General features: G+C 39.7%; 1 protein-coding gene and 1 pseudogene across 5 annotated transcripts in view; both read right to left on the reverse strand.

Moving 5' to 3' along the window:
* Window positions 1-17,022, reverse strand: part of ATF1 (activating transcription factor 1) — an 86,211-nt gene that overhangs the window by 10,348 nt on the left and 58,841 nt on the right. For all 5 annotated transcript variants that reach the window (XM_027593365.2, XM_027593363.2, XM_027593364.2 and 2 more), the window contains 3 exons: window positions 5,278-5,408; window positions 1,709-1,891; window positions 1,464-1,623 (listed from right to left, as the gene is read on the reverse strand). In XM_027593365.2, coding sequence (XP_027449166.1) covers window positions 1,464-1,623; window positions 1,709-1,891; window positions 5,278-5,323 — 389 coding nt within the window. In that variant the 5' untranslated portion in view covers window positions 5,324-5,408. The remainder of the gene's footprint in view (window positions 1-1,463; window positions 1,624-1,708; window positions 1,892-5,277; window positions 5,409-17,022) is intronic.
* LOC113921905 lies at window positions 6,515-7,389 on the reverse strand (annotated as a pseudogene).

Below are 17,022 nucleotides of genomic sequence, written 5' to 3' on the forward strand. Positions count from 1 at the left end.
ATTTACAGGGGCTGCTTATCAGCCTCATGGTTTTGTGCTTCTGGTTCATTCCTAACCTCAACAGGTATCTTACTTTCCTACAGGCTCATCCAATCATTTAAAAGGGTGATTTTTATATTTCATCAAGCTTTTAAAAATAGTACATAGCCCAGGTCATATTGTCAGAAAGAAGTCTCATTCTAGTAATTTTTAACAAGTCTTTTGGATTTTCTAGGGACACAATCATACCATCAGCAAAAAAACACAATTTTTTTCTAGTATTTACAGAACTTACTTCAGTTCCTTGTCTTAGTGCATTTGTTGGAACCTCCAAAACAGACAATCCCTGCCATGTCACCAAGTTCATTTACAATGATGCCTGCTCTTAGTTTTTAGTAAAGAAACATTTTATCTTGAAGTAATTAAATGCATCTCTCTGGTCCTTTTATAGGATAATTTTTATTGCTTTAGAACATCATCCTTTTATTCTAGCTTTCTAACTTACTGGTGAGGAACTGAAAATAGAATCCTATTGCAATTAAAAAAAATTGTTTTACTCCTGGGTATTTACCCTTTTTGGTTCCTAATACAGTTTATTGGTGTCCTTTCTGTTTTTTTCCCTTGAACTCCTTCTGCAGAAGGCTATACATTATATTCTTTTTCTCAAAGAACTGGCGGTTTTTCATGGCTGATGTACAATACACCTCATATAGCTATGTTTAAAATACTTTTAAAATGAGGGGTGCCTGCATGGCTCAGTCGGTTAAGCGTCTGCCTTCAGCTCAGATCCTGGGATCGAGCCCCGCCATCAGGCTCCCTGCTCAGCGGGAAGCCTGCTTCTCCTTCTCCTCCCTGACCGTGTTCTCTCACTATCTCTGTCACTATCTCTGTCTCTCTCAAATAAATAAATAAATAAACCTTAAAAATAAAATACATTTAAAATGAAAGTAAATATTTCTGGAGGTTAAATCCCTGCTATATATTCATGGGTGAAATTCATTTTTTAGGAGCATTTCTGTGTCTGTCAGTTTTTGTAGGAATTCTTTCCTCTTCTTGCTGTCAATGGCAAGCAGCACATTATTATTTTCATTTAAGTTTTGTCAGCCCAACAAGAACAAAATACATTATCTGAAAATCTTTGCTTAACAGTACTATTCAAAAGATACTATATATTAAATAAGGAGACTGAGCAATGGGATCCACCAATCCACTGGAAATGAATTAGATATAATCTAACACTCAGTAAAAACAAAAAACAAACGCTATAAACCTCTCTCATTTTTTTTTTTTTTAAAGTAAGTTCTAAGCCCAATGTGGGGCTCAAACTCACAACCCCAAGATGAAGAGTCGCGTGATCCACCGACTGAGCCAGCCAGGTGCCCCAAACCTCTCTCGTTTTTAATATACACTTCTAGTTACCCCTGGTTGTGTTTTGAGATTTACAAAAACATTACCCATTCTGGCAGTACAATTTTACTACCTACCTGTTTTTCATCAGTCTTATTTCTCTTTTCAGCTGGGGGTCATCTGTCTTAGCTGTTTGAGACGTGAGAGTCACAGGGGCTGCCATCACCACAGTCTGGGGCAGCGAAGGAGCTGATGGTGTGGTACGGATCTGGTATGTCTGCATATCTCCTGATGCAGCTGTGTGGTCAAAACAATGAGTTAATGCCTAAGTGTCTTTGTAAGGATATTGGGATGTTCTCCATAGACACTTAAGCATACTTACTTTGTACAACCACCTGGTTGCTGGGCACAAGTATTTGCTGTCCATCAGAGGTCTGGGCATACTGGAGAATTGTTGTACCTTGCTGAGTACTGCCTGAATTTGTCATGGTTAATGTCTGAAGTCCCTGTACTCCATCTGTGCCTGGACTGGCCAGTTGTAAGGCTCCATTTGGGGCAATGGCAACTTTAACCAAAGAGAGAACATAGCTATTGTAAGGCTAGACAATACACTAATTGCAAAGGATTGGTGAAAAAAAAAAAAAAACCCAAACACTATTTATTAAAACAGGTTTGAATGCAGTTTGAGTTGCTAACTGTCGACTACTCTGAGTGAACTATATGTAAAAGAAATAAAATGGCATTTCTCTATAAAATCAGAGAGTTCAGATGCACTAATCTTAAATTTAGTCTCAAACTATACAATATAACTGATTAGTCAAAACACATTTTAGTCTCCATGAAGCACTGCATGCTAATTGCTTATGTTGTCACGGCAGTTCTGGGGCATTAGGAGACGGTACCAATGGTTAACTTATAAAGGAAAAATAAGTAGAAGGAAACATGAACATAGCTTGTAATTTTTATTCAAATAAGCTCAAAAATATTTTTGAATAGATTAAGTGTGCCTATGGAAAAATTTTAAATAGGATTAAAGGTTACACAATGAAAACATAAATCTTCATACTGTGTCTGAGCTCTGTTAAAACGTATTAAATGTTATTATGTGATATTTTTAAAATGTAATAATTTATTCAAGTCACTTCCTAGTGAAAATCACCAGTAAGGTGGTCATAAGAAAGCCCATATACAGATCACATTACTATGTGTCCCACAAGCATTTTTCAATAAATTTTATTTATGTTAATGCTTTCCTCTCAAACCTTAAATGAAACACCCAAAAGGTTTGACCAAATAGAAAACATTTTAGCATTATGCAATTCTACATAATAAATCCCCTTTAGAATTTAATGCTTCATTTCTGTACCCTCTTATCAGATTGTCATTAAGCAACTTTGTCTTCTTCTATACTTTGGCTATCAGAAAGCCAAAGCACACTTGTCTGGATGTGTGTGTTTCAGTTGGAAATTTCTTTCAGGAGTTTCTAATTATCCCTCCTCCACTGCCACACAACAAATATTCCCATATACTTTAATATCTATGACTTTAGAAGTAACGACAGTGTTTAGATGCAGATAATTGTTTTAAATTTATATTGGCAATTATTTGCAATCTCCTCTTCTATAACACACATTATATATATATATAAAACGTACAACTCCCATTCTCTATCCCTATTTATTCCACTGGCTATCCCGCACCCTCATCCTGAGGTAACCATTATTTTTGGTTACATCCTTCCTAATCTTTGCCTATGTTCACACAGACTTATATATTAATATGTATCAAAATATGTGTATCCATACACACATATGTAGAGATCTAAGTCTATGTTAAGTATATGCGACAATACAGAATTGTAACGTTCTTGTCACGTATCTTACTATTTTTTTAAAAGATTTTGTTTGAGAGAGAGCATGAGCAGGGGGAGGGGCAAAGGGAGAGAGAGAAGCAGACTCCCTACGAGCACAGAGCCAAACGTGGCCCGATCCCAGGACCCCAAGATCGTGACCTGAGCTGAAGGCAGATGCTTAACTGACTGAGCCACCCAGGCGCCCCTTCCTTTTTGTTTAACACGTATATTTACCTGGTTGAGTTTACTCTAAATCTGCACTGATATAGTAGCCATTAGCCATAAGTGGCTACTTAAAACAAGATAAAAAATTCAGTTCCTGAGTCTCACCACCCACATTTCAAGTGCTCAGTAGTCACACATGGCTTAGTGGCTACTGTACTGGACAATGTAAATATAGAACATTTTCATCATTAAGGAAGTTCTACTGGATCATGCTATCTTAAATACTAGCTTGTACTGTACTTATTTCAATTATAACATATATTAGCCTAACTTTCTATGCAGTTTTTATAATTTCTAATTTTAATTGTTTTAGAATAAACCATATTAATATATCATAATTTTAACTTGCTAATATGCTACTTTAAGAAGATTTTTTTTGAAAACAGTAATGCATGTCTATGAAAAAAAAATTTTGTTTAAAATGAAAGTGAACTTCTCAACTGCCTCTGATCTTGCTCCCACGTTTCCTTCCTTGCAACCACTGTTCTCAGTTTCTTATGTGTCCTCACTGAGGTGTTTTTTATATATTCTTTAAGTAATTTATTCATAACAAATTTCACTGAAAGCCTACTATGTACCAGGCCCTCTATGCCTGGTGTTCACAGCTGTGAACAAGACAAAGTTCTCTCCTTCAAGGAACTTATCCTTGAGAACAGACCATCAATAAGCTGACCTATAATTCTATATAATCTATAATTAAAAAACTAATATATACTTTTTTATAATTACATATAGATGCTATAAAAATATAAGAAAGTTAACCAAAGAGCGTATTTTAAAAAGAGTGGTCTCTGAGGAAGCGACACTTAAGTGGAGCAGGAGTGAGGATGCAAGTCACGTGAGGCTCTGGGAGGACAATGTGCCAGGCAGCGGGGATGATACCCTGAGGCAGAACAAGCAAGCTTCATGTGGAGAAACAGCAAGAAATTCTGTGTTGCCAGAATGTGATCCAGTGGCAGATGAAATCGGAGTTGGGTAAGCAAGGCCAGACCCTGGATGTAACTTACCCTTATAAAACTTATTCTAGGTGTGATGGAGCATCACTAGAGGATCTGAAGCAAAAGTGGTGTGATCTAAATGGCATTTATTTTTAAAAGATTTATTTATTTGACAGAGAGAGAGAGAGAGCGAGAGAGGGAACACAAGCAGGGGGAGTGGGAGAGGGAGAAGCAGGCTTCCTGCCGAGCAGGGAGCCCGATGCGGGGCTTAATCCCAGGACCCCGGGATCATGACCTGAGCTGAAGGCAGATGCTTACTGACTGAGTCACCCAGGCACCCCTCTGATTGACATTTTAAATAAATCGCTTTGGCTGCAGTATGGAAAAACAATGAGAGCAAGAACGGAAGCAAAATGACCACCACGGTACTGAGATGACAGTATAAACCAAGGTGGTGGTGGTGACTGGAGATAGTGAGAGGTGGTCAGATGGGACACGGATTTTGAGGCAAGAGTCAATTAGACTTGAAGAACAGGAGTTAGGAATGGAAGGAGAAATCATCTACAAATGGATAGCACAAAGAATCCCGTGGAGTGATAAAATTATATCTTGATTGTGGTAGTGATTAGACAACTCCATGCATCTGTCAAAAATCCAAAGTAAGCGTATCACTGACAAGCTGTGTGACTTTTGGGACATTATCTAATCTCTCTAAGGCTTTATGGCTTTCCTCATAAATTGACAATTGCCTATCTCACTAAGTTGTTGTAACAAGTAAACGTGATCATGCTGAAAAAGTACTCTGCATTATTTTTGGCTCAAAATGCTATTCTTCAGTTATCCTCACTATTAAAGCATGAGCTTTTCTATACACCACTTCTTTATGAAAGTTAGTTTTTGTGTGTCCATCATAAAAAAATTTATTCCTATACGTACTGTACTGTCCACTGCTAGTTTGATAGATGGGAGTTGGAACAGACATAGAAGTGACAGCAGAAACTCCAGGGTTTTCTCCGTCTCCTTTTCTGCCCCGTGTATCTTCAGAAGATAGATCTTTCAAAATTTTTCTGTGAAAAATAAAACTCTATTAATCAGTAATACGGACAGCTTTACAAAAACAAATTGCTAAACCTTTTTCAGTCTCAGATTAGAAATGTAATAATCTACTAGACATCTAAACTGTTGTGTCAAGGAGCCCTTCCAGTTTCGCACAGACTACTGTAATGATGTGTACTGCAGGCTAGTTACGCTACCGGAAAAGAGACACTGAATACCTTTCAATGTATAAGGCCCTTACGCAGGTAAGAAACGTCTCCCCTACCACTGAGAGGACTCCATTATAAGGTATTTCATTAATTAACAAGAATAGTATTCATTTTCTAAATAGTGACCTTCATTTAAAAAGACCAAATTAAAAAAAAAATTTTTTTTCAACCTTCAACTCTGTAGTGAGAAGCCCACAGTTCTAAGAAACAAGAAAATTAGAAATAGGACTATAAAAAAGCACATAATATTAGTGATAAGTGAAATTTTTTATTTATGAATCATCTTTTTTATTGTTATGTTAATCACCATATATTCCATCATTAGTTTTTGATGTAGTGTTCCATGATTCATTGTTTGTGCATAACACCCAGTGCTCCATGCAGAATGTGCCCTCTTTAATACCCATCACCAGGCTAACCCATCCCCCTACTCTCCTCCCCTCTAGAACCCTCAGTTTGTTTTTCAGAGTCCATCATCTCTCATGGTTCATCTTGAATCATCTTTTTTAATCTCTACACCCAATGTGGAGCTCGAACTCACAACCCCAAGATCAAGAGTCACATGCTCCACGGGTTAAGCCAGCCAAGCACCCCAATAAAATTATTTATTTTAACAGGAAGTAAATATAATTCCACAGGTATCCCTCAGACTTGGTAAAATGGGACTTATGACCGGAATATGAGGATAGAAAAAGATTCCTTTCTGAATCTGAAAGATCTTCCAAAATACAACTGGGGTGGAGGGACAAATAAGCATTATTTGTTTCTAAGGAGAAAAAAAGAAAGAAAAAGAAAAACTGAATCTTTCCTCAAGAATTCTATATTCATTGTAGAAAAATCAGAAAACTGAAATACTTGTGTGGAAGCAACAAAAAATAGTCTAAAAAAGGGGGAAAAAACCCTTAGCACTGAAAAGGATCTTTCATGTATCTATGCCAACCTTCCAGCCTATGCAGGAATTCCCTAACATTCCTAACAGCCTCTATTTCCAGGAATAAGGCACGCACAACTTCCAAACAGTAAACCATTCAATTACTAAGCACTTTCTTATTTAGACCCAAAGCTGGTTCCACCCAGTGAAGCTAAAGAATTTTTTTTTGAAAATTTTTTTTTAGCAGATAAAGGTTGGTTTTATTGAGTAACTGATCTGTGTTACTGCCGAGGCCACCATGTACAGACAAAAGAGAGGGAGTTTTATTTCTTTGTCTCTTCCTCCTTGGACAGTCTTGATGATTTCCTCCTCCTTGGCCTGGAGCCGCTCTTCACGGCGCTTGCAAGCCTCCTTGGTCTTAGATCTGCGGGCCTCAGCCTGGTCAGCCAGAAGCTTCTTGCGAGCCTTGTCGGCCTTCAGCTTGTGGATGTGTTCCATGAGAATCCGCTTGTTCTTGAACATGTTCCCCTTCACTTTCAGGTACAGGCTGTGATACATGTGGTGGTCAATCTTCTTAGATTCACGGTATCTTCTGGGCAGCGGGCGCAGAATTCTCATCCTCCTCATCCAGGTGACCCTCTCTGGCATTTGAGCACTGGCAGTACCTTTTCTCTTACCAATGCCCGTATGTCTGCCCTTCTGGCGGGCCAAAGTGTTTTTACGGCACCGAGCCTGGGAATGGACAGTCACAGGCTTCCGGATGATTAGCCCATCTTTGATCAGTTTTCAGATCTGCTGACGGGAGTTGGCATTGGCGATTTCATTGGTCTCGCTGGGGTCCAACCAGACCTTCTTTTTGCCACAGCGGAGGACACTGGAGGCAAGCCTCTTCTGAAGCCTGAGCACACTCATGGCTGTGGCTGCAGCGCCGAAAGGAAAGAACTTGAGGCTAAAGAAATTTAAGCTTAACCCTAACTCTATATCCATGCCCTAACTTTGCAGTATTTGACAACTGCTACAGTTCTTTATTTGAGACCAAATAATTTTAGTTCCTTCAGCTCTTCTTCTATAATGTGCTGAAAATTGTTCTCCAGCATGGCCTCCTTACTCTGGACAATCTTCCCACTAAGAGCTAATATAACCGTAGACTGTATCAACAGATGTCCCACATGGAGAGTAAGAGAGGTGGCAGCCCTATAGGACTCTGTGTTAGGCATCACTGGTTCCTAAACCTGCTTATGTATCAGAATTGTCTAGAGAGGTTTACTGAATGCCATCTGGTATCCCTAATGGCTGACTGAATGGGTCAGGACAGGGCTCCAGAATCCCTTTAACAGATCCCCGAATGGTGTTCTGCAGCTAGCCTACCATGAGACTGTGGAATGCTGTGCCAGTTCTTTTTCACTTTTAAGTTATGAAACATTTTGAGCATAGAGAAAAGTACAGAAATTAAAGCCCCTATGTACCATACACCAAGAATCAATAGATGGTAATATATCCTGCAACCTTGCTGAACTCATTAACTACCTCTGCTTTAGTGGATTCTTTAAGATTTTCTATATATGAAATCATGTCATCTGCAAATTATTTTATTTCATCCCATCCTTTCCAATCTGGATGCCTTTTACTTCATTTTCTTGCCTAACTGCCTGAATACAATGTTAAATAGAAGTCATTAAGAGCAGACATCCACAGCCTTGTTGCATTCGTGATGTTAGGGAGAAAATATTCAGTTTTCCACCATTACATATGCTGTTGGCTATGGGCTTTTGTACAGGTGCTTTATTAGGCTGAAGAGCTCCCTTCTATTTGTTTGATGAGCATTTTTATCATTAAAGGGTACTTGATTTGTCAAATGCTTTTTCGGTGTCTGCTGAGATGACCATATATTTTCTGTTCTTATTCTATAAATACGATGTATTACATTAACTGATTTTCAGATTTTTTTTGAAAAGATTTTATTTGATAGAGAGAGAGAGAGAGCACAAGCAGGCAGAGGGAGAAGCAGACTCCCTACTGAGCAGGGAGCCCAATGCGGGACTCGATCCCAGGACCTTGGATCATGACCTGAGCTGGAGACAGATGTTTAACCGACTGAGCCACCCAGGCACCCTTGATTTTCAGATATTAAGCCAATCTTGCATTCCTGGGATAAAATCCTACTTGATAATCATGTATAATACCTTTTATATGTTGGATTTGTTTGCTAAGGTCATATTTTGCTAGGGATCTCTGTGTTTATATTCATGAGGAATATTGGTCTTTGGTTTTATTATCTCTTTTAATTAGTGAGTTAAATCCATGTCTTCTTAATATAAATACTGCTATCACTTGATCTACCAATTATTTGCTTTTATTTTTTTTAAAATTCTTCTGGGGGTGCCTGGCTGGCTCAGCCAGATTATGCAACTCCTGATTTTCAGAGTTGTGAGTTTAAGTCCCATGTTGGGCACAGAGCTTACTTAAAAAATAAATAAAAATAAAAAGTCGTCTGTATTCTTTTGGGTTATCTGAAGATTTTTCAGAACTCCATTTTAATTTATCATATATTCGACTAAATCTCTTAACATAATTTAGTAATTGCTCTAAGGAGTTATAATATAGATACCTTGTCTACACAGAACCGCTGTTTTTTTTTTAAAGATTTTTTTATTTGCCAGAGAGCAAGTGAGCGTGTGTGTGCACAAGCGGGGGGGGGGGGGGGGGGGGAGGGTGCGAGGGGATGCAGCAGGCAGAGGGAGAAGCAAACTCCCCAGGACCCTGGGATCATGACCTGAGCCTAAGGCAGACACTCAACCGACTGAGCCACCCAGGCGTCCCTAGAACCACTGTTTTACCATGTCAAGTGAAATTTAGAAAACTTACCACCATATTGAGTCTCTCTACCCCTTTATGTTGTAGTTGTCTTATATATTACATGTGCATACACTGAAAGCCCCACCAGACAATGCCATCTTCTTGTCAACCAAACATAGTTTCAAGAATTCAGGAGGAGGAGAATAGTTCATTATACTTGCCCAGATCTTGATGTTGCTGTTTCTTCATTCCGAACCTTCCAAGTTTCTGTCTTAAGAACTTTCTTAGCAGTTACTTTAGAGCAGGTCTGCTGTCAATGACTACTTAGTTTTCTCTCATCTGAGAATATTTATTTCACCTACCATTTCTGAGGGATATTTTCACTAGATAAAGAATTCTGGATTGACGATTTTTTTTCTTTCAACACTTTAAAAATTTTCACTTTCTTCTAGCCTCCTTGGTTTTGATGAGAAATTGGAATGATTCACACTGTTCCCTTTTAAGTAATGTGGCTGCTCACAAGAGTGTTCTTTGTCTTTACTTTTCAGCAGTTTGATTATGACCTGCCTGGGTAGGGGTTTCTTTGTGTTTACCTATGGCTTAGAATTTCCTGAGCCTTTTTTTTTTTTTTTTTAAGATTTATTTATTTGAGAGAGAGAACAAGCGAGCACAGGGGGGTGGGGCAGAGGGAGAGGGAGTCTTAAGCAGACTTCACGCCGGGCCCAACACGGAGCTGGATTTCATGACCCTGAGATCACGAACCGAAACCAAGAGTCCACTTAACCGACTGTGCCACCCAGGCGCCTCTGCTGAGCTTTTTGAATCTGTGGGTTTCACCAAATATGGGAACATTCGGGCTATTGTTTAAATATTTTTTCTGCAACACACTTTTCCTTCTCCTATGACCCACAAATTTTAGAACTTTTGGTATTGTCTCATAAGTCCCTGGGAATTAGTGAGTTTGTCTAATTTCTATTGTTCAGATTGGATTATCTCCAATGAACTATCTTTGAAGCTGGCTGTCTCCTTATCTTTATTCTCCTACTGAACTCATCCAGTGAGGTTTTATTTCTGTTACTGTATTTTTCAGCTCTAAAATTTCTATTTGGTTCTCTTTATATCTTGTACTTTTTTGCTAGGAGTTTCTATCTTTCCATTCATTTTAGGAGAATTCACGCTTACTAGAACATTTTAATAATAGCTCCTTTGAAGTTTTTGTCATATAATTCCAACATCTATGGCATCTGCTGACAGTCTTCCCAAGCAGTTAAGATTCTTCCAGGTTCTCTGTATGCCAAGTAATTTAGGACATCTTCAGTATTATGATATCAGACTCTGAGATCCTGTTTAAACCCTATGGAGAATATCTGATATTGTTTTATCATGCTATCAACCTAGTTGCATCCAGGCCACAAGTTCTGACCAGCATTCAGTGGACTGTGGTTCCAACATCAGTTCAGTTTTCTAAGCCTTTGCAGTGTTATTCAGATCTGGTCCCCATGTGCACCATGAATTACTGGTCAATCTGGGACTTCAGCCATTGTTTGTCCTATGTGTAGTTCAGTTCCCCCAAATGCTAGGGAAGCCCATTTTCTTATTTTCTAAACATTTATGAATGGCTGCTGAATTTTACTACAATCGATCTTAGCCAAAAGGCCGAGAAGCAATGGGTGCTGAATTTTATCAAATACTTTTCCTGCATTTATTGAGTTGATTCTCACTAATGTAGTTTATTTCCTTGTATGTTTGATGATTTTTCACTGTGAATTCTTATTTGGTTGATCCTAATCTGGTGTAATCCAGAAAGCTTAATTTAGGGAAGCTTCCTTTCAGAGGTTCTAGCCTCCTACAGGGATCCCAGCTTAATACAGAAATCTCAGGTTCAGAGTCCCTTCCTGCAGAAGATCTAAAGTAATGGGTGTACCTTGGTTTTCATGCTTGCTTCTGCTTCCCACTCTGGTTTCAGTTCATATATTTGTATTGTTAAAAAGAAAACCACAGGCCCCAAATGGTATCACTTAGGCCGAGTCCCCAACCCAAGACTTAATATCTAATTCCAGTTTCAGCTTCCCCCAGAAATGTGGTGTTAATTAGCCAGAAGTTTTCAGATCAGTGCCAATGAGTGTGACATGGGCCCTCTCCAGCCCCCAAAGGAAGGTGAGGTAATCTGTATCTTCTCACTAAGAGAAAGAGACCTTGCCTGGAACAGTCTATTCATTTCATTTGCTAAAACTTTCCTGCCCTACCCTTCTTCCTATAAAAACCTTCCATTTTGTACAGATTCTCGGAGTTCCCCTCCGTTTGCCAGATGGGATGCTGCTTAATTCACGAGTTATTTAATAAAGCCAATTAGATCTTCAAATTTACGTGGCTGAATTCTGTTTCACAGATTTGGTGGTGTTGGGATCAAACGCGAATTTCTGGCAGCATCTGGGGACAATAAAAAACACAGGCATGGAGCCCCACAAACCCTTCAGAGTTCACTCTTTCTCGACATATCTGAGGGCCCTTGGTAAGTCCCTCTGTTTTAGCTCTGCTCTTTTTGCATCCAGCTGCCAATCTGACTTTCCAGTCAAGGGTTAGTGGGTCAGGCTAGACTGAGGAGGTTCTAAGGGAGTACCAGTTCTTAACCCTTGGTTCAGCCCACACTTCCACCTTGGAATCCTTTCCTAGTTCCAGTTCGTAGGCTGGCTTAGTTCACACTGGGAATTGCTGGTGGTACACAAAGAATTCTCTTGGCCTTGGCCACTCCACAGCAACATGTTTTGGTTACTGCTGGTGTGCTGAGGTGCATGTTTGGTTGTCTTGTTCTGTGTAAATAAAGGTTATCGCTAGTGGGATTTCAGAAACTGAAAAGCCACAAAAATTGGTGGGCACCGGTCAAAGCATTCAAGAGCTGTTAGAGCACTTGCCACCTAACTCAAAAGACTCCCAAGGTTCGAATAAACTGGTCAAGGAACGCGAGTTCACTCACCGACCTCACGAAAACTTGCAGTGAGGTACACTGCAAAACAACCCATGAATCTCAACCCTACGGCAAGTCCCTCTTAGGTATCAGTTTGGCTCTGAGAAACCCAAAGGCCTAGTTAAAACAGATGGGATCCCTTATATCTACAGAGTTGAGTGCGCCACCTTCCAGCACACCTGCTTATTTTATGTCTAAGCACTATAGTCCCGCAGTTACAGATACCTAGCAAGATTAAACATTTTTTTTTTACTGAAACAACATGGAATTACAATGGCTGTTATGAGGAACGTTGAATTAGACAAGATCATTCAAGAAGCTTTGCACTTGAAAGCAATCGTTACCTGTTTTAATTGGCAAGAAGCAGCCTCCAAAAGATTTCAAAATTCCAAAATAGTCTCATTAAAAGATTCATGGCAAAAAGCTAATGAAAGAGAAAAGTTACCTAAAACAAGGCTGTAAGACTGATGTAAATCCTACTGCTCCCCCGTCCCTGATTACTCCTCCGAGCCAGCTTCCGACTGAACTGCCTTTCCATTCTCCTCAAAAGACTGTGACCTTTTGAACTAAGACCACTTGAGGCTACCGGTGATCCTCTTCAGGTATCTCTTACTCCTTGCTCTAAGTATGAACTAAGGGCCACAGTTAAAAAAAAATTTCTTAAAACTCAGGAGGGCCCACAAGGGTTTCCGTAAAGAGATTATCTCCAAAGTCCAACTGAAAGAGGGGAAATAAAACTTCATCTTGTCCTTTGTTTCCAAATCCAGACTCAGTGGATAATGATTCTTTCTCTCCTGGGAATAGCTATTTCCTTTTTTGTCTGTCTTGTTACTTCCTAAGACCATGGCTTAGCTTTCTGCCTGTCTGGGACATGAGGCTGTCTGTTTTTGGCTGTCTTTGGGAGTAACTCTGGATCTTAAGAATAGTATCTCTCACTCCCCTCACTGAGGAGGCATGTTGGGTCCATTAGGTTGACAGAAATATTTACTCTCTTTCCAGCTGACACCTGACAAGATATTTGAAAAGATTTAATAACTCTATAATCAGAAATGTGGCCAAACTAGAAGCTGATATTGAAAGGCTGATAGGAATTTTTTTTTAAAGATTTTGTCAGAGAGAGAGAGAACCAACTGAGCACAAGCAGGGGGAGCGGCAGGCAGAGGGAGGAACAGGCTCCCCGCCAAGCAGGGAGCCCCATGCGGGGCTCGATCCCAGGACCCCGGGATTATGACCTGAGCCGAAGGCAGACACTTAACTGACTGAGCCACCCAGGCACCCCTGACAGGAATTTTTTTTTAAGGCCTTATCCCCTAAGCTGAATGTACCCAGAGGGAAAGAAGATATTTCCCTAAGTGGATGGGCGTGTCAGTCCTTTGGTGTTCTTCAGTCACCAGCCCAATTCTTTTTTTTTTTTTTTTTAAAGATTTTATTTATTTATTTGACAGAGGAAGACACAGTGAGAGAGGGAACACAAGCAGGGGGAGTGGGAGAGGGAGAAGCAGGCTCCCCGCTGAGCAGGGAGCCCGATGCGGGACTTGATCCCAGGACCCCGGGGATCATGACCTGAACCGAAGGCAGACGCTTAATGGACTGAGCCACCCAGGTGCCCCTTAATGGAGGTAATTCTTAATCAAGAAAAAAACAAAAGGGGGAAAGGCTATTTAGACAGACATGTCTTTAAAATCATCCACATTAAATACGAAACTTATTCTGTGTAGGTTCCTGTTATCTTTTATTCTGTCAACAACAAATAAAATAATAGCTTAGGATAACGGCTGGCTTTGTCTAATGTTTAATGAAGTTTCTGTAGGTAAACTACACATAATTTTTAAGGACAAATTAAATAGATATATGCAAGATAAAAGTTCATAAATGAACTTTTCAGTGATATTAGGTCTATTTAAATAGTTTTCCCTATTTATTGGGGGGGGGTTTTAATCTAAAACCTTGAAGTTTTACTGAGTTAGAGTAACTGAATTAAAACACTAAACTCGTTAGCTAAATCATTTCCAAATAAGACAAAATACTGCAACATTAATAACTAAACAAAAGTTTATCTACTTCTGGCTTATTACAGAGAAACTAAAAGATATTTAGATATGTTAATGCTACACTGGCAAATTTTTAAAGACATGCTTTTGGAAATTTTGAAATTAATAAATTTGCAAATTTAAAGAATGCTTGTATAACAGTTCACAGTTGCTTACTTCTTAGTTTTCACTAGAAATTATGGCTTCTAAGGGTTAAGAATTCTAATTAATATGTATAACTAAAACTAGTAAGGAAAATATCTCCAGATGCTAGGAAAGTAGGATGTGCTTTCAATGAAAAAAAAAGGTAGGAGAAATATACTTTTTCTTTTTTGGTCCTAAAATGAGGCTGGTGTTGTCTAAAGAAGAAAAACAGGACAAAATCAGAATGTAGAAAAAAATGTTGTAGATGGTTTGTGGCAGAGGAATCTTTGGGGAAAAGGAATTTCAATGTGTGGGTCCAGTTGGTTAAGATTAAAATAAATTTTTTAAAATGAGTCTGCCTAGTCAGTTAAAGTGTCTACCTTTGGCTCAGGTCAGGATGCTGGGGTCCTGGGATTGAGCCCCACATCGGGCTCCTAGCTCTGAGGGGAGCCTGCTTCTCTCCCTGCCTGCCGCTCCCCCTGCTTGTGTTCTTTCTCTGTCAAATAAAAAAAAATCTTTTTAAAACAATAAGTTTGTTTTTTTTTTTTTTTAAGATTTTTTTTTTTTTTAATTTATTTGACAGAGAGAGACACAGCGAGACAGGGAACACAAGCAGGGGGAGTGGGAGAGGGAGAAGCAGGCTTCCACTGAGCAGGGAGTCTGATGCGGGGCTCGATCCCAGGACCCTGGGATTGTGACCTGAGCCGAAGGCAGATGCTTAACAACTGAGCCACCCAGGCGCCCCAAAACAATGAGTTTTAGTATCGAAAGTAACCTGGTGCAAAATTAGAATTTGGTTTTCTTTCTCTGTTAAAATAACAAAGTTTTCTTGGACTTTGGTCTGATTTTGATAAGACTGTGAAAATTTCTTTACCTTTTAAAGTTTCATAACCATCTGTTATCCTGTTTAGGCAAGTGCTTTAAAACCTATTTTCAAAGGGCGCCTGGGGAGGCTCAGTCAGTTGAACGTCCAACTCTTGGTTTCGGCTCAGGTCATGGTTTCGGGGTGGTGGGATTGAGGTGTTGGGCTCTATTTGGCAGGAATCCGCTGGAGATTCTCTCTCCCTCTGCCCTTCCCCTGTGTGCGTGCTTTCTCTCTCACTAAAAAATAAAAAAAATCTTTCAAATATAAGTTTTTTTCCTTTCAAATGTTATATATATATATATATATTTTTTTTTTTTAATTTATTTGAGAGAGCAGGGAGAGCAGCAGAGAGAGAGGGAGAAACAGGCTCCCTGCTAAGCAGGGAGCCCAATGTGGGGCTTGATCTTGGGACTCCGGGATCCTGACCTGAGCCCAAGGCAGACGCTTAACTGACTGATCCACCCAGGGGCCCCAAAAGTTTTTATATTTTTGACAAACTTCCCAAAATTTTTTTTTAAAAGATTTTATTTTTAAGTAATCTCTACACCCAACATGGGGCTTGAACTTATGACCCTGAGATCAAGACTGAGCCAGCCACTTACCCCCAAAATTAAGTTCTAAATAAAGTCTTTTTGACCAGGAATATCCCAAAGAATTTATTAAACTAATTAGGATTATTTGATATGTAAACTACATGGGAAGCACTGTCAAATAAGTAACTTTAAGCCTTTTTATTGTAAGACCGTGGCACATGTGGATAAAGTTTATTCTGCTTCTGCAAAAATGGGCCCCTCAATGCCAGACTTCTGCTGTCATGATGTCCTTCTAACCTGGCAACAGCCTACTCCTACATCAGAGAAATTAAGATGGAGTAGAGTAGTTAGGGCTATGAGAAACCCAAGATGGCCACTGGGTTCTTTCCCACTTTCTGGCAAATCTCATTTTTTGGTTTTTACATATCTTCACCCACCATGATATGTTTAAGAAGACTCAAATTACAAATAAACATTATGCTGTGGAGACTTCTATAAGACTGCAAAAAACAGTTTACCATCCATGTCTAACCTGGAAATTTTCCATAATCCTGGAAAAACTTTTTGTTTCCAGAGGCCTCAAACTTCATCTTTCCAACCACTTTGAACACCTGCCACCTAATACGGGGGTTATCGGTATTTTCTAGAGATAGACTGAAGTTTGCCAGTGTGAGGGCATTAGTCTTACAGCAGGGGAAAACAAACAAAACCTTTAGAAAACGTGTTTCCCGCTTAGGCTATACCTCCCGTTGAGGTGCCCACGTCACTGGGCAAATCATTCAAGCCTTGATAAAGGCCTTACAAACATCTTGGCATTATCACTGCCCTTATCACCCTCAATCATCAGGCAAGGCTGAAAGAACTAAAGAAATTCTCAAAATCTCTAAGCTTGCTGAAACTGCTGGACTCCCTTGGCCTAAGGTGTTGCCACTGGCTCTGCTCAAACTCACTCCACGGGAGACAGTCGCCCGTAGACCGCGGCTATGGGCATACAACTTTCTGCTGATTCCTGGTTGTCTCGTGCTAGTGTAACCAGTTACTGTAAGTCTTTAATGTCTTATACTAAAGCCTATCATCGGGGCGCCTGGGTGGCTCAGTGGTAAGCGTCTGCTCAGGTCATGATCCCAGGGTCCTGGGACTGAGCCCTGCATCGGGCTCCCTGCTCCGCGGGAAGCCTGCGTCTCCCTCTCCCACTCCCCCTGCTTGTGTTCC

This window comes from Zalophus californianus, chromosome 9 (assembly GCF_009762305.2).
Source record: "Zalophus californianus isolate mZalCal1 chromosome 9, mZalCal1.pri.v2, whole genome shotgun sequence".
Classification (NCBI taxonomy): Eukaryota; Metazoa; Chordata; class Mammalia; order Carnivora; family Otariidae; genus Zalophus; species Zalophus californianus.